The sequence below is a fragment of the Oryx dammah genome, unplaced genomic scaffold (assembly GCF_014754425.2).
Source record: "Oryx dammah isolate SB20612 unplaced genomic scaffold, SCBI_Odam_1.1 HiC_scaffold_3, whole genome shotgun sequence".
NCBI classification, from domain to species: domain Eukaryota; kingdom Metazoa; phylum Chordata; class Mammalia; order Artiodactyla; family Bovidae; genus Oryx; species Oryx dammah.
Genome location: NW_024070187.1, coordinates 18,883,094 through 18,910,311, shown reverse-complemented (window position 1 = coordinate 18,910,311; position 27,218 = coordinate 18,883,094). Strand labels below are relative to the sequence as shown.

The window sequence follows — 27,218 nt, the reverse complement described above, 5'->3', positions numbered from 1 at the left end:
CAGATACTGTGTATTTGAAGAGCTCAAAGTCTAGTGGAGGAGCAAGGTAAGAATAATACTTGTGATAATATAGGATGGTGTGTGTGTGTATGAATACACACACACACACACACATATATAATTTATGGCAGAGTTATGCATAGAGGTTTATGAGAGTGCTGAGGAGGGCCCCAAAATCAGAATGAGGGGCTAAAGCAAATATTGTATAAGCTGAGTACTGAAGCTGTCTAGATGTTAGTCCAGCAAACAAAGGGAAGAATAACAGTCTGTGTAAAAGCATGGGAGTATTGGAGTATGTGATTTCCTGGGAACTACCATTAGTGGGTCCGTTTGTGGATATGACTGGAGAGGAGACTGGTGCGATAGGCAGGAGTCAGATTGTGAAATGTGGTGTTCAGTGTCATACAAAACGTTTGAACCAGCATGTTGAGCTCCAAGTAAACATGAAGGGGAGTCAGTGAGTGTATGGGGAGAATGGCATGGTGAAATCATGGTGAAGCAGATGACACCTGGCTTGAAGTCCACAATCCTGGAGGCAGGAAGACCCTTGTGCCACCACTTATGTAAGCAATCCGTTTTTGATGGATGTTTGTTTCCAAGTTTCTGTGTAAGGTCCTCCATCAGATACATTTGGAACAATTAGTGAAGTAATGCTTTCCTTTAAATTAAAAAGTGAGCCTCACTGACAAAATGCCTCACATCCTGCATTTCTGTGTACAGTCACAAAGCTGGCTGCATTTTGAAAATGGTTAATAAATGGCCTAACTCCTAGTCTGTCTGACTCTTTAAACGTAAGGATTTTGGTCACTGAAGGAAGTGGTGATGGTTACTTTAACACTTTCTGGCCTTTTTTGATGAGTGCTCAGTACCCCTATTCAAAATTATAGCATCATCTCCTTCGCTAAAACAAATATAATTTTCACTTGATATGTCTTTCATCATTGGTTGCTTGCGTGCTCGACTCTTTGCAATTCCACAGACTGTAGCCCAACCAGACTCCTGTGTCCATGGAATTTTCCAGGCAAGAATACTGGAGAGGGTTGCCATTTCCTACTCCAGGGGATCTTCCCGACCCAGGGATTGAACCTGATCTCTTACAGCTCCTGTACTGGGGGGTGGATTCTTTACCACCGCACCCCCTGGAAGTCTGTGTTTCATCATAATCTCAATGAATTCTTACATTATGCTATCGGTGTTTTGTAAGTTTCTTTTTTTTTTTGAAAGAAATCTGTTAGCACTATTTCCTTTCCAAAACCTTTTCTGACTCCCTGAAACCCATGTAATTGACCACTTCCTCTCCTGTATCCTCTACACATATCTGTTATTAAGATATCTTTGCTTACTTCTGTCTCTCTTTAATAGACTTCCCTAGTTGAGGGTGAGGACTTGATCACTTACTGATTTTATTATCCCTAGTCCTTAATACAGTTTCTTAGACACTGTAGCAATTCATCTTTTTGTTCTTATAATTCTGTTTATAGATATATTTTTTGAGCTCTTACTATAAGGTGGGTACTGTTCTAAGTACTTTATTTGGATTTTCTCATTCAATCATCCCCATAAACCTATAACTCTATATGCACCCTGTTGGCTTACTACTTTTTAAGTAAAAAATGGCAGTGCTGACATTTTCCTCTGGTTCAACCTGTAGTCTTCATTTCAGAGCAGAGAGAGCTGGACACTCTGCATAGGTAAACCTGGGACCCCAGGGGTCTAACTCCAGCATGTGTGCCCTTACCCTCTTCTCCAGAGTGCACTAAGTACATGACAGCTCACAAGTTAAGAAATATTTGTCAGAGTAATTAAGTAATATTTGTCAAGGTATGCATATTATCCCACACGTGTTTATAATTTTTTTCCCATTTTTGTACTTGAAAAATTTCAAATCCACACAGGAGTTGAAAGTATAGTAACAGTAAATAGCCGTGTACTTTTCATGTACAATTGTTAACATATTACACATTTGCAAGTATGCTACATACACTCTTTCCCCCTCTCTTTCTCTCTCACCACCCCTGCCCCCCTTCTTATCTGTACACATACACACACACACAATTAATGAGCCATTTGAAAGTAACTTAGATATAATGGCTTGTTGTACTTACATACTTTAGCATGCATGCCATGTCACACTTAATTTAACATAGGTACAATAATATTATGTAGCAAACAGTCCATGATTAGATTTCCCAAATAAATGACTTTCATGGATTTTTTGGATCCAGAGCCAATCATAGATGTTTCATTTAGATGACATTCCTTAGAACAGTTCTAGACCTACTTTTTTGTAGATCTGAATTTGAAGTTTCCTCATTATTAGATGTTGGTTAAGCCTTTCTGGCAAAAATATTACATAGGTGATCATGTATTATGACATTCCCATTGCACATAATGTTAGTTTATTCTGTAATTGGTGGTGCTAAGTTTGATCACTTGATTAAGGAGTCTACCAGATTTCTCCACCGAAAGGCACCTTCTCTTTGTAATTAGTAAGTACCCTATGGGGTGATACATTGACACTCTTTGAATATTCTGTTCCCTAACAAACTTTCACCCAGTGAAAGTTTTAACATCTAATGGATAATTATTACTCAGTTTATTTCAGTTGTGGTTGTAAAATTATCTTTTGAGATTCTGTCATTCCTTCTGCATGTTTGCTGGCATTCTGTAAAGAGGAGCTCAGTTCTCTTCTTTTTAGAATCACTCTGGACCCATGGATTCTTTTATTATTCAGTTCAGTTCAGTTGCTCAGTCGTGTCCAACTCTTTATGACCCCATGAATTGCAGCACGCCAGGCCTCCCTGTCCATCACCAACTCCTGGAGTTCATTCAAACTCACGTCTATCGAGTCAGTGATTCCATCCAGCCATCTCATCCTCTGTCATCCCCTTCTCCTCCTGCCTCCAATTCCTCCCAGCATCAGAGTCTTTTCCAATGAGTCAACTCTTTGCATGAGGTGGCCAAAGTATTGGTGTTTCAGCTTTAGCATCAGTCTTTCCAAAGAACACTCAGGACTGATCTCCTTGCAGTCCAAGGGACTCTCAAGAGTCTTCTCCAACACCACAGTTCAAAAGTATCAATTCTTCGGTGCTCAGCTTTCTTCACAGTCCAACTCTCACATCCATACATGACCACTGGAAAAATCATAGCCTTGACTAGATGGACCTTTGTTGGCAAAGTAACATCTCTGCTTTTGAATATGCTATCTAGGTTGCTCATAACTTTCCTTCCAAAGAGTAAGCGTCTTTTAATTTCATGGCTACAATCACCATCTGCAGCAATCTTGGAGCCCCCAAAAATAAAGTCTGACACTGTTTCCACTGTTTCCCCATCTATTTCCCATGAAATGATGGGACCAGATGCCATGAGCTTTGTTTTCTGAGTGTTGAGCTTTAAGCCAACTTTTTCACTCTCCTCTCTCACTTTCATCAAGAGGCTTTTTAGTTCCTCTTCACTTTCTGCCATAAGGGTGGTGTCATCTGCATATCTGAGGTTATTGATATTTCTCCCGGCAATCTTGATTCCAGCTTGTGTTTCTTCCAGCCCAGCGTTTCTCATGATGTACTCTGCATATAAGTTAAATAAGCAGGGTGACAATATACAGCCTTGATGTACTCCTTTTCCTATTTGGAACCAGTCTGTTGTTCCATGTCCAGTTCTAACTGTTGCTTCCTGACCTGCATATAGGTTTCTTAAGAGGCAGGTCAGGGGGTCTGGTATTCCCATCTCTTTCAGAATTTTCCACAGTTTATTGTGATCCACACAGTCAAAGTCTTTGGCATAGTCAGTAAAACAGAAATAGATGTTTTTCTGGAACTCTCTTGCTTTTTTCATGATCCAGTGGATGTTGGCAATTAGATCTCTGATTCCTCTGCCTTTTCTAAAACCAGCTTGAAAATCTGGAAGTTCACAGTTCACATATTGCTGAAGCCTAGCTTGGAAAATGTTGAGCATTACTTTACTAGTGTGTGAGATGAGTGCAATTGCATGGTAGTTTGAGCATTCTTTGGCATTACCTTTCTTTGGGATTGGAATGAAAACTGACCTTTTCCAGTCCTGTGGCCACTGCTGAGTTTTCCCAATTTGCTGGCATATTGAGTGCAGCACTTTCACAGCATCATCTTTCAGGATTTGAAATAGCTCAACTGGAATTTCATCACCTCCGCTAGCTTTGTTCATAGTGATGCTTCCTAAGGCCCACTTCACAGTCCAGGATGTGTGGTTCTAGGTGAGGGATCACACCATCGTGATTATCTGGGTCGTGAAGATCTTTTTTGTATAGTTCTTCTGTGTATTCTTGCCACCTCTTCTTAATATCTTCTGCTTCTGTTCGGTCCATACCATTTCTGTCCTTTATCGAGCCCATCCTTGCATGAAATGTTCCCTTGGTATCTCTGATTTTCTTGAAGAGATCTCTAGTCTTTCCCATTTTGTTGTTTTCCTCTATTTCTTTGCATTGATCGTTGAGGAAGGCTTTCTTATCTCTCCTTGTTATACTTTGGAACTCTGCATTCAAATGGGAATATCTTTCCTTTTCTCCTTTGCTTTTCTCTTCTCTTCTTTTCACAGCTATTTGTAAGGCCTCCCCAGACAGCCATTTTGCTTTTTTTGCATTTCTTTTCCATGGGGATGGTCTTGATCCCTGTCTCCTGTACAATGTCACGAACCTCTGTCCACAGTTCATCAGGCACTCTGTCTATCAGATCTAGGCCCTTAAATCTATTTCTCACTTCCACTGTATAATCATAAGGGATTTGAGTTAGGTCATACCTGAATGGTCTAGTGGTGTCCCCTACTTTCTTCAATTTAAGTTTGAATTTGGCAATAAGGAGTTCATGATCTGAGCCACATTCAGCTGCTAGTCTTGTTTTTGCTGACTGTATAGAGCTTTTCCATCTTTGGCTGCAAAGAATATAATCAATCTGGTTTCACTGTTGACCATCTGTGATGTCCATGTGTAGAGTCTCCTCTTGTGTTGTTGGAAGAGGGTGTTTGCTATGACCAGTGCATTCTCTTGGCAAAACTCAATTAGCTTTTGCCCTACTTCATTCCGCATTTCAAGGCCAAGTTTGCCTGTTACTCCAGGTGTTTCTTGACTTCCTACTTTTGCATTCCAGTCCCCTATAATGAAAAGGACATCTTTTTTGGGTGTTAGTTCTAAAAGGTCTTGTAGGTCTTCATAGAACTGTTCAGCTTAAGCTTCTTCAGTGTTACTGGTTGGGGAATAGGCTTGGATCACCATGATATTGAATTGTTTGCCTTGGAAACAAACAGAGATCATTCTGTTGTTTTTGAGATTGCGTCCAAGTATTGCATTTCGGACTCTTATGTTGACCATGATGGCTACTCCATTTCTTCTAAGGGATTCCTGCCCACAGTAGTAGATATAATGGTCATCTGAGTTAAATTCACCCATTCCAGTCCATTTTAGTTCGCAAATTTCTAGAATGTCAACGTTCACTCTTGCCATCTCCTGTTTGACCACTTCCAATTTGCCTTGATTTATGGACCTGACATTCCAGGTTCCTATGCAATATTGCTCTTCACAGCATCGGACCTTGCTTCTATCACCAGTCACATCCACAACTGGGTATTGTTTTTGCTTTGGCTTCATCCCTTCATTCTTTCTGGAGTTATTTCCCCACTGATCTCCAGTAGCATATTGGGCACTTACCGACCTGGAGAGTTCCTCTTTCAGTATCCTATCATTTTGCCTTTTCATACTGTTCATGCGGTTCTCAAGGCCAGAATACTGAAGTGGTTTGCCATTCCCTTCTCCAGTGGACCACATTCTGTCAGACCTGTCCACCATGAACTGTCCGTCTTGGGCGGCCCCACACAGCATGGCTTAGTTTCATTGAGTTAGACAAGGCTGTGGTCCATGTGATCAGATTGGCTAGTTTTCTGTGATTAGGGTTTCAGTGTGTCTGCCCTCTGATGCCCTCTCACAACACCTACCATCTCACTTGGGTTTCTCTTACTTTGGACATGGGGTATCTCTTCACGGCTACTCCAGCAAAGCACAGCTACTGCTCCTTACCTTGGATGAGGTCACCCCTCCTGACCTTGAACATGGAGTAGCTCCTCTCAGGCCTCCTGCACCCACGCAGCCGCCCCTGACCTCGGACGTGGGGTAGCTCCAGTTTACTTCAGTTCAGTTCAGTCCCTCAGTTGTGTCCGACTCTTTGCGACCCCAGCCCTACTTAAAGAAAATCTCCCCCAAATCTACTTCACACTTCCAAATAAGTAATAACACTTTATGAAATGTTCTTAAAGTCTCATTTAGCATTAATCTAAGTTTCAGTGTTATGCTACAATGAAAACAGAAAAAAGTTAAAATTTCAAGTAAACCAAAAATGACAATACTTTCAGAAGATTCCTTAAGTGAAAATGGATAGTGTTTAATGATAGTAAATAAAAGTTGGTTTGAGAATCAAAGATGCAAGCACTTATTTTCTTTGGTCTACTTCAGGAATTAAAAGTTAAATAGAGATTAAATAGACACTTGAGAAATTTCAATTGGATGTTTCCAAAAAGACAAATATAAAATAAATTAACCAGACAGCTCTTGGAAAATAACATTATATAGAACAGAAATCCTTATTTATTTTAACTTCATACTGTAAATTATCAACTGATTGGCTTAATATTTGACTGTAGTTTATGATTAGTTTAAGTTCTTAATGAAAATAACATTTCTTAAAGTGTGAGAGCAAAAAAATCATAGATGTAATAATATATCAGAAGAGATAACAATTCTATATACTTCATTAATGATTCAGAATCCGGCTTCTGTATCTAACAAGCAGTGAAGTAAAAAGATCATTTTATGTTGAAATATTCTGGCAGGGTTACTTCAGTTTTCTCAAATTATAGGTTGTATTCTTAACTGTGACTTCTTCCTAGAAGTTTTATGCCTTCCTAAATACCTTTATGCCTTTAATTACCTTTGATATTCTCTCTCCCTCTCATCCTTTCCTGGTTAGTGTTTTCACTATAACCTCTCTCTCCTCTCTGCCAAATACACTCAAAAAGCTAGGTTTCTGGAGTTTTTCTGAATACCAAAAGAATTAGAAGATTATAAGAAATTTTTTTCTGAAATCAGGCAAATCACTTAACTTTCTGTGCTTTTGCTTGTCTGCTGGTAAAATAAGGATAATGTCTGTCTCTCTCTTGCCTTATATGGATATTGTGAGGGTAAATTTAATCAGTCATTTAAAGTGGTTTTGCGTTCTGTATTCATGAGATCGTTTAACAGATAGGTTTTTTTTTTTTTTTTATAATGAGAACAATCAGAGGCACTTTTCCTCCAGTTTTTACGACAGATTTGAAAATAGGATATTCAACACTAGAATACAGGATATTAGGAGGCTGGAGAGTTGTTTTCCTCTGGAGATCTTGGGATCTGTAGGATTCTTCTCTGTGGGTTTGTGGTACCTATGATATAGGAAGCTCAAGGCCCTTTTTGGTGGAGCCCTTTAACATTCTGCCTCCATTCCTTCCAGCTCCCATTAATACAGCAATGGCTTGCTTAATGCCTCTTTTAGCAACTCTCTCTCTTCCAAGGCCAGTTGCTCTTTGAAAAAGATACTCCTCATTTTATATTCCTCTTTCCTTAAAATGAGTGTATCCATATCTGAGTTCTGTGAAGCTTGTTAGGTGTCATGAGGACTCTAGGAAATGTCCCAGTTTTGTATCCATCATCCTTCTGCCCTGCTCTTGAATACTTTATGTCATTGTTGTTTTCAAATCACTCACCCTGGAGAGCAGTTTCTTTGTTCTGCTTTTAATGGTGCCATTTCTGAATAGCAAAAGAATGGAGACTGCAAAAATTACAAGTGATTCTTAGGATTTGAAAGACAATCTTATCTACATTAAGGAAATACTTCTCAAGTTACAACATGATATAGAATAGGAAGATTGCAAGTGATTTTTAAGGTTCAGAAGATGATCTTATTTACGTTAAGAAAGTACTTCTCAAGTTACAACAACACCTGAGGTTGAGTTGGCTTTTCCCTTGCCACTCTCCAGAGCCAACATCTGCTTGGGCAACTCAGGATGTTCTTTTTTTTTTTTTTTTTTTAAACAAATGTTGGCATTTGATTCCCAACTGTGATTAGATTACATAAGATATTATATAGAACTGATGTGGGAGTTTAATTTCCCCTATCTTATTTGATAACATTGTCTAACTTAGTGTCAGAAAACATTGGCCAACTCTCAGGACCCCAGTTACATCAGTTAGGATGAATTTTTAAGAGGAAAATCTTAGATTGCAGTCAAACAGGAACATGTGCCATTAAAGAACTATGTTTGCTTTGCCAGTTGAGACTTGTTTCTTTAGTTCAAGTAATGGTTTAGGGGTTATTTTAAGGGCACTTTGGAGATTGTGTTGTAGGAATGTTACAGAGTAAATTTTGAGTGTGATATGCCCATTTGACCTTAATTCCAACATCTGATTTTGCAGGGAAAAGAATCTGTCATTCACTGACTACCTGTGATCCTCACCTGAATTTGGTTTCTTGAGCTGCTAAATCATATGTGGATGCCAGTGGTCCTCCATGGACCACACGTGGCCCAGACTTCTTGTCCCTGATCCACAGGAAGCTCAGCGAAACAGTGCTGATTTCTGCTTAACCTTTAGCAACAGCAGACACATTGTTTCCTACAAGTCAGGGTCTCATCTATTTTTGTTGTTTTGAGAAGATCATTCTGAAATAGACTGCTAAAAAAAAAAGTCCGCTTATTTTTTTTTCCTTGACTTACTATTCACAGTAAGTTGCGAAGGTTGGTGTGTGCTGACCACTGAGAACTCACATTATAGTGAAATGGGTTGTCAGAAGTTGGGTCTGTTTACACAGAAGTTGGGAATCATTTTTCTCTAATCTCAAGGTGGATCTGTGTTTTCTCATCTAATTTTTAGATGTAGCAGTGAAGTTCTTTAGATACTTCTAAAGTATATGATAGTGTAGGTTTAAGATAACTTGACAAGTTGTGTTTCATTATTAAGATTCAGTCATAACAGTTCTGTCCTTAGTGTGTATCCAGCATCTGCTGGCTTGATGGTAAACATAGAGTAAGTCCAGATTCCACAGCCTTGTGCTCCAGGATAGTCAGGTATTACTCGTAATTATACTGTATTGTAATTGTAGTTGGCTGCAAGTAACACTGCCACAGTGTCCTAAAAGGCTAGAATGGCCATTTAGGGTTAATATTATGACTTCTAGTTCAGCCTCTTTCCCATTCTCAAGATTCATCCCATAATCACAAAGTAGCCATTGTAGTTCAGCCATGACTTCTATATTCCAGGCAAGAAGACAGAGGATATACTAATCAGTCACCTTTTTAAGTAGCTTTCAAGTTCCAAAAGCTGCACCCAATAACTTCTGCTGACCAGAATGAGTCACTTGACTACCCAAATATGTCAGGGAGGATAGAGAATATAATTGTCTATTGCTAACTCATTACTTGTTATGGGTTACTCATTACAGTGTGGGAAACCTGGGTTCGATCCCTTGGTCAGGAAGATCCCCTGGAGAAGGCAATGGCACCCCACTCCAGTACTATTGCCTGGAAAATCCCATGGACAGAGGAGCCTGGTAGGCTACAGTCCATGGGGTCGCGAAGAGTCGGACACGACTGAGCGACTTCACTTTCAACTGGTTACTTAGGACTTCCCTGGTGGCTCAGTGGTAAAGAATCTGCTTGCCAGAGCGGGAGAGCAAGAGACGCATGTTTGATCCCTGCCTGGGTCAGTAAGATCCCCTGGAGAAGGGAATGGCAACCCACTCCAGTATTCTTGCCTGGAGAATCCCATGGACAGAGGCGCCTGGTGGGCTATAGTCCATGGGGTCGTGAAAGAGTCAGACATGACATCGACTAAACAATGAACTCATTGCCTACTCAGAGGGGAAAAAAAAGCCACTCTATTTTAAAGAAGAAGGGAAAAACAAATATTAGTAACAACCTAGCAGTTTCTGCCACCAGTGCCTTTTATGACTTACACCAACCCATCTTTTGCTCCCATCTGCTGTTCTAAGCGCTGTATGGCTTTACACTGTATGGCTCCACAGAGCCTTGGTGCTCCCTGAGAATGCCCTTTATTGTCCTTCCCTCATCTGATTCTGAAGGGCTTTGTCCCCCATCTCAACTGCCTCTGCTTCTTACCTCTCAGGTGTTGCTCAGATCACATTTCCTGCAGGAAGGCTTTCTAGGACTACAGCCACGGTTACCCTCTGCCCCTCCCCATTCCTTCATCTCATCTGTCACAGCTCTTGTTAACTTTCAGCCAACATAGTAAAATTTCAAAGTTGGTTTTCATATCCTATGTGATTCCCTCTTCCCCCTCACTTGCCTAGTAGAATAATTGCATCTACTCAATATTTAGTATATGTGTATTGAATTCCATTGCAGACCTCATGCTAGCAGGATAATAGGAGAAAGTCTTTTTGTGCAATAAGGGTGTTCTTTTTGTAAGGCAAATATATATATATATATACACACACATCAGCATTGTGAGTATCTTAGTCTATTTAATAGGTTGTTGGTTACTTCTGTGAATAGCCTGTTAGGTAGAAGTGTAAATAGCATTTTGTTTGAAATATGGCTCCCTAAACATGTAGGAAACATTAACAGTCTGGGCCTCTTGGAACAAGGGCATTTGATGTGCCCGAGATTAGGGCACTCCACTCAGAACAAACAAGGAAAAAGGAAGGGGGACAATAAACACCTTTATTTCTGAAAAGCACCTGAAAATACCATAAATGGATGGACTTCAGGCTGGTCAGTGGGGCAAAAGGCAGCACAGCCTGGGTGCCTCATATGTAACTGTTTGATAAACCTTTTCATGGGCTACTTTCTAAATTTCTTTTTCATGTTTTAGAGATATTTTCAAAATCCAGTTATTTGGGGAGGTTTTTACCTTGACTTGCATTTAATTATTTTGAGGTGTTTACTTTTTTCCCCCCTTCTTCTTTTTTAAAAATTTATTCCAGTCTAGTTGATTTACTAATTTTTCTTTTCAATATGGCACTTGGGATGCATCTGTGATAACAATTCAGGTTATATTAATATATAATTGTTAAGATTTATGGAACATCTTTCCTTTAAAATTAAAAGAAAATGTTTTAACTTGCATTTCTTGATTGGGCCTGGAATTTACATAAAGGATGGCTTATTTCTGGGACTTCTTTTTAAAACTGCATATAAACCATCTACTAGGTATACAGTTGACTGAAGCATAATGTTGGAAGGACCTCCTAGACAGTTCATTTCTTCTCACTGCTTTCTGTTGAATGTCATGCCATACCTAAAATCAGTTTTATGAATTTCCCCAGTGCATTTCTCTACCACTTATACTTGACTCTCTGCTCATCATTTCTTTCTGCAAGATTTTACATCAAATACCTATAGAGCAGCAGTAAGGATTCACTTGGGGTGAGTAACACAGGCAGGAAAGGTCTAAAAGTAAGATTGGCAAACAAACCTGTGGTGTGTGCTCAGCAAGGGGAGGGTTGGTGAGTCAAATGAGGAAAACACCAAAGATAAAATGCACAACAGTTCCATAGGAGTGTTAGTGCTTTGAAGGAGATGATGTTTGAGAATTGTCCAAAAATGGGAGCATCTCCCAGGATGGAGAAAAGTGTGGGCTGATATGGCAGGGAGTAGGTGCCAGGTACAGGAGACACGGGGTCACTGTTGACCCCTCTCCTCCTGGTCTTCAAGACTTATTTGCTCGTCCCTCAGGAGTTAGTGAAGCCCATTTCTTCCTGTCAACAAACACAGATCATTTTATCTGCATGTCAGACTCCAGTCCATCCTGCATATCATCACCATGCTAATATTCCCAGGTTATTTTTATCAGGTAATTCTCCTAAAGATAATGATGAAGTGGTCACTTCTTGTAGACAAAGTGTGTATTCCTCAGACTGGAATTGAGGGAACATCATGGTCTGGTACCACTCACCTATGATTGTCTACCTCTTATTCTTCCCCTAGTGTTTGCCCATCTCTTTGGCTTGATAAGCCTCCTCTGAATCAATGAGGCCCATTTTGCTGTATAAATCTGCATACCTTGGATGGTCCACTGTCTTCTCTGTCTACCTGGCTTCAAGATCCACCTCAAGACCTCTTCTTCTAGGCTTTCTGTACAACTCTATGTGGATGTGTGATGATTCTTCACAAATCCCACGTGTGCCACCATTTTTGCTCATAAATGTTGCCTTGAATTAAAAACATGATTGCTTTGTCTTTGTGTCGAGAGTAAGCTCTTTGAGACCAGTGACCACACTATACAATGATTTTGCATCTATTTTAATATCTGGTGTAGCACCATATACAGATTTGGTATAGAGCAAGATTTCTTGGTCTGGCACCATCACATTTTGAGCTGGATAATTTTTGTTATGGGGAGTTACCTGAGCACTGAAGGATGTTTAGCAGCATCACTATATACTCACCAGATGCTAGTGGTACCCTCTTCCCAGTGTGACTATAGAAAATGTCTTCATTTGTGCTAAGTGCCCCATAGACAGCAAAATATCCACAGCTGAGAATTACTGTATAAACAGAATAAATTCTTATCAGTATCTTGGCAGGAATTGAAGACTATGAAAAATTTGATTGATGGTTTATAGTGTTTTAGGGTCTTGAACGATGACAAACTCAGCTGATAGAAGATCGGCAATGTAAAATGAAACTTTCTCTTTTCTGTGATAAGCTATAGGAAGCCTATTATAGATTGATGAGTAATTATGATGTAACTTAAGGTTAAGGAAGGGCAAAATGACAGAAGTATACTGAAGTTGAAGTTTCTAAAATACTGAGTTTTAGTTTCTAATTCATATTGAACCATTTTATACTTGGAAATATCATTTCCAATAAAATATTTGTTATTTAATTGGAAATTTAGGGGTTCATTTTTAACTAATATCTTTGGATTGAGAACTATGTTTTGAAGCATATTTGAGAAAATCATTTTGAAATTATGGGTGCAGGTTACTGTAAAGTGATAACCATTGACAAAAATCAGTTGTATTTGTATATAGTTTTCCAGTTTTTCTTCTTTTTTTGGTTATTTGAGTATTGTCCTCAAGTTTAGCAAAATTTCCAGCCCCAAGCAATACACACACACGCACACAAAATACATGTGTGTAGTCTAGACAGTGCTTACTGCTCACTCTGTTGTAAGTTCTTAGTTTTTTCTTTGATTATCGAACTGGTACATGACATAGATTCTACATGGTTGACGTGCTGCTGAACTAGAAATAACGCGTGATACCCTCTTTCCACAGCTGTGTGCCAGCCACAGTGCAAACATGGTGAATGTGTCGGGCCAAACAAGTGCAAGTGTCATCCTGGATATGCCGGGAAGACCTGCAATCAAGGTAGGGAAACCCTGTGCAAAGTAAACAGTCATTCATAAACCCTCTCTGCTCTGCCCTGATATAGAAACTTAAGTTCTCATGCAGACCACTTTTCCATGACCATTGTCCCCAAACATATGAGATGTCATTTCGCTGAAAGATAAAAATCTAATAATGATAAAGCTTGTTAAATCTACTTAATTGTGGGACAGGTAAAGAATTTCATCCTTTCATTCACTATTAATAATGAAAATGCATTTTGAAGAAGAAAATGACAGCATCAGTAGAAGCCTTACGTCTGCTCCTCCTTGGCCTTCCACTATCTATTTGGAAAACTTCAGCAAACTGTTAGCCTCCTTGGATCTCTGTGAGATGAAAACACTTTAATACTCAAAGTCAGGTAGGAGGTTTGGCTTGAAATTTTGAGGTCCCTTCCAACTCTGAGCTCTTTGATCTTTGTGATTCAGTTTCCTTCAACTTTTGACCACTTTGTAAGGTTCCTCTGAGAAATCAAGATTTTGATTAACCTAACAAGTTATTTTTAATTTGGTGTCAGTTGCTTATAAAAGCAGATCTTTATGTAGTCTTTGTGGTGCTAAGGTATTTTGCATGTATTACCTGTTTATATCACTACAACAGCATTAGGAGGTAGAATGTTATTTATTATAATTAAGCTATAAATCGTATTTTCCTCTTGACGAGACATCATATATACTCAGTGTTTTGTCCAAGGTCACAAAATTAGTTGGTAAAAGATCTATGTCAACTTAGAGCTGTTGTCTATATAACTCATGTTCTTTCTACCAGTGTAGTTTTGGATGGAGAAAACACTGGAAATATGATCCTCTGACTCGCTGCATTACAAGGCTGACAAGGCTTGTCTGTTTAATTAATTTCAACCAAAACCTTTCTACCATTCAGAGCTAAAAACAGATGTAAAGAAAAGATAGGGTTCGATTTCACTAGAAAGATTCAAGGATAAAAAGAGTAAAAGTTTTCATTTATTCCTTAAAGTAATATTTCCTAGCATTTTAAATGTCAAATGAAACAGTTTGTATAGGGTCTAACTGTCCCATAGATACTTAGTTGACCTCATCTGATACAGAAATGATCTTGTTGAAATAGTCTTGTTCTTCAGTATCTGACGTTCCTTGAAGTGTATCACGTAAACTTGTGATTTATAGACATAGTTGTGACAAGAATCAGGCACACTGAAATTTGAAAGTATGGGTAATTGTTCCTGAACTACCAGATGAAATCCATGTTAGTGAAATATGACATGTTTTTAAATCCATTTGATTTTAAAAACCCATTTAATTTTTCTTCTCCAGTGTAAGTTCTCAAGTAGCAGCATGTTCAGTTCTGATTATTGAGTTGTCAGTGTTCATCTTAGAGTGCCAGCATGCTTCTTTTTTTAAAGTGCTGAACATAAAGCATTGCAGGTTTCATTAATATGTTAGCACCATGAAACGTTGTCCTCATGCCAGGAATGTATACAAAGATTATTAAAAGAAGCCACTGTTGAGGTTGTGGAGAAATTCATTTAAATTTATTTGCAGGAGCTACGTCAACTTTAATATGATTCATAGACACTAAAACTATCATTGGAACACGGATCCATCTCTGGGTATCTCTGATTTTCAGAAAACTAGTTGACTGTATACCTTTCTCTGCAATAATACCTGTTTCTCTCAAGAAAAATTGAAATATACCGAGTTGAAATCTTGCCTTCCCAAACTAAATATAGTTGGGGGGAAGAGGATTTTATCAGTGGCAAAATGGGACTTTACATCTGCAAAAATAGTGAGCCCCACTGAAAATGTAATTTCAAGTTAAATCCTGAATATAAAACTTGAGTCTACAGTAAACCTATGTGTTTTGATCATCTCTCTCTTTTCCTTTCTTACCATATAAGCAATTGTGGGAAGTTACATTCTTTGAGAGCAGGAACCATTTGTGGGGTCCCTCTGATTTCTTGGTTCCTGAAAATTTTTATCAAAATGATTTGCACATGATAAGTGCACATGAAATATTTGCTTAGTGACTGTTTAACATCATGGTTCTTGGTCCTAACACCATAGGAAGAGTTTCCCGGAGTTGTTTGGTATAGCTCTTTATTCTTTGTATCCTTTGACTGTTTGTCAGGGTCAGAGAGGCCGCCACAGTGATCCAGGTAGAGGCCAGAGAGCCCCAGAAATGTTGTTAAATATTAGAACTAAGTGTCTATGTCTGCTATATAACAAATTAACTTAGACTGATTTTATCCAGACCATACATTTTAATAAAATGGAAAACATGCCTCGGAGATATGAGAAATCAAGCAGGTTTCTTTTTTTTTTTTTTTAAACCCAGGGTGTTTTTGTTTATTTTTTGGCCACACCATAGGGCATATAGGATCTTAGTTCCCTGCCCAGGGATCAAACCCATACCTCTTGCAATGGAAACACAGAATCCTAACTAGGAGACCACCAGGGAATTCCCTGGTTTCTTTTTTCTTGAGGAAAGAAATGGTAAGAAGAGTTAGACTTGAAATAAATCTCCACAGAACTGGAAATTAGCATTTGATTAAAAGTAGGGTTGGGGTATAAGGCAAAAATTATATCCACTAAAAATTGTGTTACTAGCTGTGTACTTTAAGAACTCACCCCTGGAGACTTGCTTGAACAGCTGAGTGAACAGCTCGAATAGATGACAAGCACTTAACGAGTGCTTTCAGAGCTGCCAGAGAGCAGAAGAGCAGGGCAGGCCCACTTTGGAACTGGCTTAATTTAGAAGCCTTGGTACAAGATTAGTGTGAATCTGCTGGTCATGGCTTGTGCTTCCCTCTGGGTCACTCTCTGGATTTGCCATAGCCAGATCACATAGAAAATCGTAGGCATGGGCTGACCATATTCATTCTAATCTGAACTCTGGCAAGAATTTTTTTTTTTTTTTCCAGCTTACTTTCTCTGGTAATTTTATTCATGAAGATTACTGCCCCCCACCCACCTTGAGCCTCTGTACCCATACAAATCCCCTTTCTCCTCAGCCAAAAAAGGATACTATTATAGATAATAGTGTTTGTCATAACTTTCCCATTAGAGAATTATTTGGGGCATGTAATGTATCATATCATTGCATATTTTCAGGAATGAAAGATATCCTGCTGAATTTACAGCATGCTTTACAGTATAATAATTTCAGAAGAAACAGTTCATAAATATCAGTTATTAATCTCTTCGCATGGTTTTTGTTTCAAATGTTGAATTCCTTATCCAAAGAAAAGAATCGGTATCTTGTACCAGGGAACCAAACAGTAAACTGTGGTAAGCTAATGAGGTCTAAATTGATTGCCTTCCTTAGCACAATAGTTGGAGTGCTTTAACACTAAGATTAAGGTAGTTTCTTAAGGCTTTATTTTTTGAATGATGTATGGTTTCAACCCCAGAAACCAATATTGATTTAATTTGTAAATTTAACTGGCTGTTAATAATGTGATAGTCTTGAAACAGGATGTGATTGCCTACTTTGGGACGTACTCATAATATTTTGGTAAGCTAATAATGCCAACACCATTTTTTTTTTTTTTTTTGCAGAAAGCTTCTAATGTATATTCTTTTTTTTCCCCAACCCCTGATATCTCAATCCATCTGTATCTGGGCAGGGTTTCTTATGACCTAAATGTGACATTAGTTCTTACACCTGAATGAATACATAAATAATCTATCATGTTACTTATTTAAATGAGATCTTTATGCAGATCATAAGTTTATGCATGATTATGTAAGGTTTTAAACTGTTGTACAACATACTAATATAGGAAAAGATATTAAGTTGGTCATTTAAGATCTAGATGTACCTAAACAGAGCAGGTTGATTATAGTCACTTTTTGTATAATCTTTGAATTTTCTCTTTGTTGATGACTAAAATCATTTTTAAAATGACCATCTCTTTTTTGTGTCTGCTTAAAAAAGTTGATATGAAGATGTGGATTGTTAACTGATAATGTTTGTGTGTTCTTCGGAAGCAAGATAGCAGTGATAAATTTTAAGAAACACAGAAATTAAAACTGAAAAAGAGAAGCCAGAAGAACTAGAAACTTATTTTTGTAAAGTATCTGAAACATTCTTTTTGAACTCCACCAACTTTATGTAATTGTTTAATATATACTTACAAAGATTTTTAGGGCTAAAATGACATCAGTTCAAAGTTGACTCTTATTACCTTCTTCCTGGTGTGAAGATGAACACCTCTACCCAACTCCTCTTGACCAAGGCAGTGAACAGCCTCTTTTGCAGCCCCCGGATCATCCAGCCACCAGTTTGCCTTCAAGGGGTGAGCGCGCGTTGTCTCAGGTGGCCTGCGCCTCCCACCTGCACGGCTTCCTGCTGTGTTTCACTTCTTGCCTGTGTCCTGAAGGCTCCCGCAGGAGCGCCCAGCCCTCCGTGTCCTGAGCATGTGAAGCAAGTGGCAGGAACTGTCAGCTGGTGCCGATTCTCTGCGCTCCTAAAAGCCTGGCGCCTCTGCTGTCCTTTCCCTGCCTCAAGTACCCGTGGCCTTTCTTCTCTTCTGAGTTTCAAACGTTTTCTCAGAGAATCAGATAACCAAGTAGCTTCTGTGTAGGCGAAGTCAGGAATTCCACAGCACCTGAGTTGGGGGTTTTGATGAACTTCTGCTGAGTAGATTTTAGAAGTGTGCAAGTCCTCTTCCCCATGACCACATTTGGGGTGTAGAGTTTTAGGTCACCTGGAAATCAGACCATATGTGAGCTTCCCTCTTTTGGTGAACCAGCTTCCCTGGTGGCTCAGATGGTAAAGCGTCTGCCTGCAATATGGGAGACCTGGGTTCAATCCTTGGGTTGGGAAGATCCCCTGGAGAAGGAACTGGCAACCCACTCCAGTACTCTTGCCTAGAAAATTCCATGGACTGAGGAGCCTGGTAGGCTACAGTCCATGGGGTCGCAGAGTCGGACGTGACTGAGCAACTTCATTACACAAATGCTTGTGATATTAGAAAGTCTGAGCTCTGGTTCCCGCGCAGGCCTTAAGAGGCTCTGTCATCGTGCTCAGTCGTGTCTGACTCTTTGCAATCCCATGGACTGTAGCCCTCCAGGCTCCCCTGTCCACAAAATTCCCCAGGCAAGGATATTGGAGGGGGCTGCCATTTCCCACTCCAGAGGATCTTCCTGACCCAGCGATTGGACCCGTGTCTCTTGCATCTCCAGTCTTGGCAGGCGGATTCTTTACCACTAGCACCACCTTGGAAGTCCCAAGTAGCTCTACAGTTGTGAGCAAAATCTGAGCATACCAATTAATAATAGGAGAGTAATTCCTGTTCTGGTCATCTGCAGGGCTGGTGTGAGAATAGAAACACCCAAAATATTAATGTCTTCGTTAGGCTGGAGAGTTTTGCAGAAAAATTAAATGGCAGTATAACTTTACAGTATTTCTGAAAGACTTTTTTTCCTCACTCATAAATTTAGGAACTTAGAATGACTGAATTAAATTCATTTAAATTATTAATTACTGCCTGTGCTCATAGGGAACTTGATTTAGATCAAGAAATTTGGGCAAGAGGATGAGTTTCAGAATCATTGAAAATTTAAGGGGTAAGAGTTATGCCAGTTGACATACTGAGATCTGTTTGCCTGTGACCTCCGCTTGAGTCAGACAAAATGCAAAAGCTTATTAGACTTCTGAGGCATTGCATAGTTTAAGCCTCAAAGGAAGAAAAATGTCCAAATTATATTAAATGAATGAAAGATGATATTCCTTAAAAATCCATGGCATTATTTAACTCAATGAACCTCTTCCAGATTTTCAAGCTAATTTTCAGTGTCTGCATGCTAATAAAATTTCTGATTCTTTTTTCTTCCTGAAGTGTAATTATAATGCTACCCAGCTTGCATTTTTGTCCTGGACCAGCTCCTTCCTGCTTCCCGCCCCCACCCCAATCCAAGCTCCTGAATTCACCCACTTGCTTAAATATACTCCTGACGGTAATAGACACTCCTTAAGGATTGTATGTATAGCAATATGAGTATTTGAATGTAAGTGGTTTAATTGTAAAGTTCTGTCCTTGATGTGATAAGATAGGTACATGAGAGAAGTCATTCATTTTCTTATAATAGATTTCCCTGATGAAGTATATTACATTATAACATTCAAACTTCTAGAGAAAGAGCAAAATTTAAGTAAATTTAAAACAAAGACACAACTTTTCTTTCCTACATTCTTTCGTCAACTTCTAAGAGTGATCTGAGAAAGTTAGATCAAGGGGAATTTACTTGTTCTTTATAATCTGCTCGTTATTGTAGGAGCCTTTCCTATAAATTGGAAGTGTCATTTTCGAATTTCTGACTTAATTTGATAGTCATAAAAATGTTACAAGGGCCATTATGCTAGAGATTTTGGAAGCAGGAAACATCAACTCAATTTTATAAGGTCAATAAGAAAATAAGGTATTAGTCCCTCAGTCGTATCCTACTCTTTGTGACCCCGTGGACTCTAGCCCGTCAGGCTCCTCTGTCCATGGCATTACCCAGGCAAGAATACTAGAGGGGGTAGCCGTTTACTTCTCCAGGGAATCTTCCCAACCCAGGGATTGAACCTGAGTCTCCTGCATTGCAGGCAGAAATAAAGTACAAGATAGTAATCATAGACTAGAAACTCTAAAGAATATTGAGGAAAAGGAAGTTCATCACAGGACACCAGATGCTTTTAATCTGTTGAAGCGCCCTGCCTTAGAGTTCTAATATTTGGTAAATACTGAAAATCATGGATAATTGTGGAATTCTATTTCATCATTTCTGCAGTGGTTTTGTAAGGGTCAGTGGGAAATTTTTAGGAGACTTGCGTATGGCAGATGGGGCAATGGTGGCAGTCACTGAGGACATGGACACCGGCCAGCTGTCAGGGGGTGTCACCCAGCCTGTCACCAGCTGTTAGAGTACAGCTTTCTCAAATTGCTTTCAGCCTATTTGGATGCTTATGTGTCAATTTAATAATAGTAAAATAGCCAACACGTGTCTCCATATTTGCCCCCCTGAATACTGCATGTTTATTTCATTTTCCATATCATTTCATAGGTGATTCTCAGGTTTATTTGGGTCTTTTTTATTGGAATTATGATATCGTACTGATTTTTCATTTCCTTTCAGTTTTATGCTTCTTAACCCCTAGGTGTTTTTTCTTATGGGAAGGGAAAGGTAAATTTGATTAAAGACCACCAGCAATCCCAGTCTGAGTTGCAAAGACTCCCCTGGACATCCTCAGGGGCACTTAATCCACCAAGACTGGAGTGGCCTCAGCTGGGCTTCAGCTTTAGTTCATGGCCCTAGTGTTCGCAGACATTTCCACTGGCAGAAATACGCCTTGTATACAAGCTGCCTGGTGCTATAAACATCTAACCAATCCCATCAGGAACCCCCAGAATTTTCTGATACTTTTTCAGGGTTCTTAATTGACATCTTTTATATCCATCAGTATGCTTCCCTTGAGGTATAGAATTCAGTCTTACTCTATTCTTTGTTGTTCTATTCTGTTCCTACTTAGTACAGAGGAATATTTAAAACACAAAGCCTTTCTCTGAATGTATTCAGATTTAAATACTATTCATTATAATATCAGTCAGTTCAGTTCAGTTCACTCACTCAGTCGTGCCCGGCTCTGCGACCCTATGAATCGCAGCACACCAGGCCTCCCTGTCCATCACCAGCTCCCGGAGTTCATTCAAACTCGTGTCCATCGAGTCGGTGATGCCATCCAGCCCTCTCATCCTCTGTCGTCCCCTTCTCCTAGTATCAGTCAGGGATTTATCAAGGCCAGGTGTGAATCTGCAGGGACACATTAGGCATTGTAATTAACTCTTAGAACATGAGAAAGGATTGCTTGACTCTAATTTTTAATAAATATTGAGAAACAAGGTAGAAGAATATAAGAAGTGGAATGAATTTCTTTCTCTGTCTTTTCTCTTTGATTTAAAAATTTTACTCATTTTAACAGAGGGGGGAAAATCAAATTTTTGTTGATATTATAATTTGCAAAGCAGTTTCTTTGAGGAAATTTTAATTATGATTCTGTTTTGAATATCCTTGACTGGGCAAGAGTGTATGAAGTTTAAAAATAAAGCATAGGAGACGATGAAGGTATCTGGTTTATTTATGTAACCTCCCCAGGCTTCGCCCAGCTGGGGATCTGCTTACCGTTGTGTTAAGGTTAGAAAATAGACGAAGTCGGCAAGTTGGTAAAACAATTTTAAAATTTTTATATGAAATAACTATTTGATGGTTTTATAAAACAATGTACTTGGTTACATTAAGTATATAAAAATGTATAGATTTTTAATAAATGAGCAGGTCAGATTTAAATTTAGTTAGATTTGAAAACAACTTGTAACTAGCTATATTTCCAATTTGATGACATGAATTAATAGATAATTAAATTAGGCTAACCAGGTGCCTTTGCTGGCAGTCCTGGCAAAATAAACACGCCATATTTCTTTTTAACGAAATCTGTATTTGGGGCATTAGTGTTCCAGTGTATGTTTGTCATGAGATTTATTTTCACTTGAGGCAGTGTTCAACTTGGGTTGGAAAAGTCTCACGTGAAGTTCATTAACTCCCTTCGTATTGATATTTAAACCAGTAAACCTAAAATACAGGATGATAGTCTATTATGTATTGTCCATTTGTATTTCTATATGGCCTTCCTAACTGCAGAATGAATGAAAATAATGTTGGAGGGTCTTTTTTTAAGTTTATTTTGTGACTCGCATGCTTTACTATAGTAGGAGACTGAAGCTTCTTTAATCTGAGATCAATTTATAGACTATGAATAAGAGGAATCTCAACAGTGATCACTCTAATTCATTGAGCTTCTACTCTCAAAAAAAAAATGGCCTTTCTTTGGGAAGGTCAAAGCAGTCTAATATTTTACACTTTCTATGCTTTCTATAAACTAAGATAGGTTCACACAGTATCTTCTTTAAACAGAGACAAGAAATTGAAGTAGGAAGATCACGTAGGCCGGAGTGAATCTAGTAGTGTAACCCCAGATGTTTTGAGGATGTTGAAGTCAGACGGATGGTGTGTACACTGCTCTTTCTAGGGATGATAAGCCATGTATGTGTCAGTGAGGAGAATCCCCCCAACTGTCCTCTGTAAACAGAGATCACACATGTGAGATTATTTAAGTCCCAGAAGTTCACACAGCCTTCCATCGTTATAAGGCTTCTGGTCACCTTTGATAGCAGACTCTTCACGGCTCTAGTGTAACCACATTAAAATGAAGACACTGTGAGCAAACAATCTCATGTTTATGGCTGGTTACTGTAGCTTGATTGACTTTTTCCCTTCATTCTTCAGCACAGAGAAACATTTTCAGTGGTTCGCAGTGGTGTCGAGGTTTTGTCATCTTTCTGCTTCCACCTCGTTCTTTGCAGACCTAAACGAGTGTGGCCTGAAGCCGCGGCCCTGCAAGCACAGGTGCATGAACACTTATGGCAGCTACAAGTGCTACTGTCTCAACGGATACATGCTTCTGCCGGATGGGTCCTGCTCAAGTATGTCAAGAATCTTAACTGCTTTATAAGTGCTCTGGGCTTGACTGCACGCTGTGCCCTGCAAGTGTGTGAAAGTGGCCTCCTAAGCCTCCTCCCAAGCAGGATGTGAGCGCGTTTGTATGTGTGCCTGAGGAATGGAAAACCAGAAGAGCTGCCCACTGTAGATGTCTAGCATTCTTTTACCATGGGTGCCAATGTCAAATTAATTTGAAAATGGTCTTCTGATGTTATTCCTAGCACATTTTCCCCGTCTTCCATCTGGTTTTAGAACTGTTCCATGTAGAAAAAGAACTTCGGTGACCATTTGAGGACTGTTGTGCTCTCCATAAGGCTGGACAGTAAACTGTTGGCTGGTAGGGAATCCACCCAGCCTGGTTATTGAGTATAAACCACTCACTTCAGTTTTACATTTTTTTATAATAGTCTGAAGGCTACGTTATGGCTTTTTTCTTGAAAAAGCATAGTTCAAATGAAAAAAACTGCTTATAATAACTTAAAAGTAGATTTCACGTATGTCTTTGTAAGAAAGAAATGGATGGTGTTTCCTGCTATTATTTGGATGTGTTTTATAAATGGACAATAGTCTAAAATTCTCTGCAGGCTGAATGTTGAATTGAGGTTGTGGTTATAGGATATCTAATAGTTAATGACTTGAATTTTATTTTTACTGAACTATCAGCTAGATCAGTTAATTATCAATAGGTATCAGCTATCTCTAATTGGATTGCATTTTATAAAATAAAAAGGTTAGCTAATTTTATTTATTATTTCATATTTAGCATGGAACTTTTTGCAGTGAGGCAAGTTCATGCTTATGAACAAGTGGGAGGGATGCTAGACTCCTCTATCCTTGTACAACTCACTGGGAAATGTGCTGTACCTGGAGACATTTAAGGGATGGTTGAGACACTTACTTGGATGTTTTAGCTAAGACCAGCACTTAATATGAGTGATCTGGAAAAATAACCTCAATTTTCTATTTGGCTTGGCCACTGGAAAAAGTTCCATATACTTTTTCTAAGTTTTACATTTGTCTTTTAGTTCTTCAGATGCATTAAGGATCTTCCCCAGATACTAACAGAACTGGTTCACTTCTTAATCATCTCTGAGGGAAGAGATCTCCTTCCTATTTTTGACTTTTCTTTTACATTGTTGGAGAAGTAAGCTGGTTTTGTCTTCATTGTTGATTCAGCGTCACTGATTTCAGGATAAGTAGGAAACATAGCTGTCTTAGGTAGCAGGCGTGCTCTCTGTGTCTCGAGGCAGACAGTCCCTGTCTTTCCAGGCGCCCTGACGTGCTCCATGGCAAACTGTCAGTATGGCTGTGATGTTGTCAAAGGTCAAATTCGGTGCAAGTGCCCCTCTCCTGGCCTCCAGCTGGCTCCTGATGGGAGGACCTGTGTGGGTGAGTTGTAAGACCAGGCATCTCTGTCCGCAGCCTCTTGAGGGGAAGGAAGAAAATGAAATGTGGTGGAGGGACAGGAAAAGGGCAGTTCAATAACATCAGGTAACTAGTTGCCCTTGAGAGGATGTCCCACGTCTCACAGGGGGACCGCCTCTCTCTCTGAAAACCTTGTGAGGGGCGGGAGGAAGGTGCAGCCGGAGGAAACCACATGTGCCAAGGCCCTGAAGTTTAGAGGGGCGCGGTGTTCAGGGAACAAGAAGAGCTCAGTATCTAAGACATAAGAGGCAGTGAGCGTTGAAGCTGAGCGGGTAGACAGGGCAGGCTGCCTGTCCTGCACTCAAGGATTTGATTTTTCCCCCTGTAAATTAGGAAGGCAGTAAAGATAAGAGTGTGTGGGCTTTGATTTCAAACCTGGCTCTGCCATAGACTTGATATGTAACCTTAGGTAAGAGATTTCTTTTCTTTGAGCTTGAGTCTTCTCATTTTTAAAATGGGAGTAATGCCACATGGAACCCTTGTGAGGACTGAATGAGATCATGGATGCAAAGAGCTTAGCATCTAGTAAGCTAAACTTGTAGTACCTTGCATGGAGTAAGCACTGAGTGAGTGGAGGTGTTTGGGGACTTGAGAGATATTTATTGAGTACTTTCTGTATTCCAAACACAGTTAAGTGCTAGGATGTAGAGTAATGGACAAAGCAGACCAGATTTTAATCCTTACAAAACCGATATTTTAATGGGAGAGACAGAAAAGAAAAAAATAGCCAGTGAAATTACAAACAATACCAACTGTTAATATGAGGTACTAAGAGAGGGAAAAACAGAAAGGATCTGTTTTAGAAAATAATGGTCAAGATAGCCATAGAGTCAGACCTGGACCGCTGGCCATGTGAAGAATCAGCCAAGCAGGTGAACGTGTTAAAGAGCACTGGAGTGAAAGAGAGGCTGACTTCTTTGAGGTCTGGAAAGAAAGAAGACCATACCCTTAAGTACACAGTATGAGGGGTGGTGGCTTAAGATACAACTGGTGAGGGAGGTGAGGACTGTTTATTACAGGGTCGCCAAAGACATGGTGAGGAATGAGGAATGGATTCAGAAAGTAAATAGAAACAGTTGAGAGTTTTGAGCTTGGAAACAATCCCTTCTTAGGTCTTGAGAGTGAAAGTCGCTCAGTCATGTCTGACTTTGTGACCCCATGGACTGTAGCCTGCCAGGCTCCTCTGTCCATGGAATTCTTCAGGCAAGAATACTGGAGTGGGTAGACATTCCCTTCTCCAGGAGATCAAACCCAGGTCTCCCTCATTGCAGGTGAATTCTTTACCATCTGAGCTACCAGGGAAGCCCTCTTATGACTTAATAAAATCATCTGTTGGCAGTTGAGTGGGAATGCTTTGGAGGGGTAAGATTGGCAGAGGAAAGGCCAGTTTGGAGGCTCCTATAATAGTCTATCCTGGGAGAGCTTGGACTAAAGACATAGCAGTAGGTGATGAGCAGAGTAAATGAGTTCACAGAATTTGCCAGAGAAACAAACAGCTGGGATCGATGATTTGGAGCTTAAGGGAAATAGGGCTGTCAAGGATGACTCACGTTTTTAGTTCAAGCTAGCAGGGGATACAGGTGTAGTGCATCCTGTGATGTGGTACAAGAGGACAGCTTGGGTTGGAAGGATGAATTGAAATTTGGAGATACAGAATTTATGTTGCCTGCCAGGGCAACATAATGATGATGAGCCACTACGTCAGGCAACCGTTTGCAGATAATTGTTTATTTTAAAATCTACTCCACCTGAACATGCTGTTGCTCTTCCTAAAATGCACTTTGCTTCTGTTTCTAGACATTGATGAATGTGCTACTGGAAGAGCCTCCTGCCCCAGATACAGGCAGTGTGTGAACACTTTTGGGAGTTACATCTGCAAATGTCATAAAGGCTTCGACCTCATGTACATAGGAGGCAAATACCAATGTCACGGTAATAGGCCCCAGCCATTGCAGTGTGTTGTTTTTTCCTGTGGAGCGGAAAGAGCTCTTAATTATGATGGTGACTGGGCAGTCAAGGGCACAGGAGGTTACTGGCAATTAAATTAAGCAGACATGAAATTCAAACCCTGGTACTTCTGGATGCAAATGTACTTTATTTCTTCCCTTTATCTGCGATTTTATGTGAACCTTCATATTGCAAAAAAGAAGCTTTTTTTTTTTTTTTGAAACTATGTATTTTTTGTGAGTCACTGTATTTATCTCCCAAATAAACTTCTTCTTTTCCTACTTCCTGATGCAGATATAGATGAATGCTCCCTTGGGCAGTATCAGTGCAGCAGCTTTGCGCGATGTTACAACGTACATGGGTCCTACAAGTGTAAATGTAGAGACGGATACCAGGGCGATGGACTGAATTGTGTGTGTGAGTCATGCTTCTCTCCCAGCTCTGAATTCCAGCAGGAAGTACCAGGTTACACAAAGGCCATTGCTAGAGAAGATAAGGAACAAGATTAATTATCAAATATCATTTTTCATAGCTAGTAAAACTAGTCTTTGATTTCCACAAATAAAATCACTTGCTCAGGTGTTTTAAAAAATTAAAGACTCAATGATAGACTCTAATCTTAAAAGCATTCAGTTCCTTGACTAAACTCTCTCAATAGCTTCTCTTTAGCTGGTAAGGCATTTTAGAGCCCTTCCTGAGAATTTGATTTTGTTACAATCAGAAATAAATGTATGTTTGTCATTATCATTAGACTATAATGATGGGATAATCTGAATATTTTGTACATTTTTGTTCCGCTGGTTTATGCCTCCAATTCTGCTATTAAAAAAGCATTTCTGTATTTATTTTCTCTCTGTTCAGAACTGTTTTGCTTTTTAAAACTTTATACGTTCTGTTTGTAGTATGGCTATGTTAGTAGATAAAC

General features: G+C 39.4%; 1 protein-coding gene across 8 annotated transcripts in view; it reads left to right on the top strand.

Moving 5' to 3' along the window:
* Positions 1–27,218, top strand: part of NPNT (nephronectin) — a 76,479-nt gene that overhangs the window by 23,262 nt on the left and 25,999 nt on the right. For 5 of the 8 annotated variants that reach the window (XM_040237522.1, XM_040237523.1, XM_040237517.1 and 2 more), the window contains 6 exons: positions 13,293–13,385; positions 17,587–17,679; positions 22,786–22,905; positions 24,191–24,310; positions 26,144–26,278; positions 26,588–26,710. In XM_040237522.1, the coding sequence (XP_040093456.1) occupies positions 13,293–13,385; positions 17,587–17,679; positions 22,786–22,905; positions 24,191–24,310; positions 26,144–26,278; positions 26,588–26,710 (684 nt within the window). The remainder of the gene's footprint in view (positions 1–13,292; positions 13,386–17,586; positions 17,680–22,785; positions 22,906–24,190; positions 24,311–26,143; positions 26,279–26,587; positions 26,711–27,218) is intronic. The other 3 variants (XM_040237520.1, XM_040237519.1, XM_040237524.1) reach the window with 1 other exon arrangement.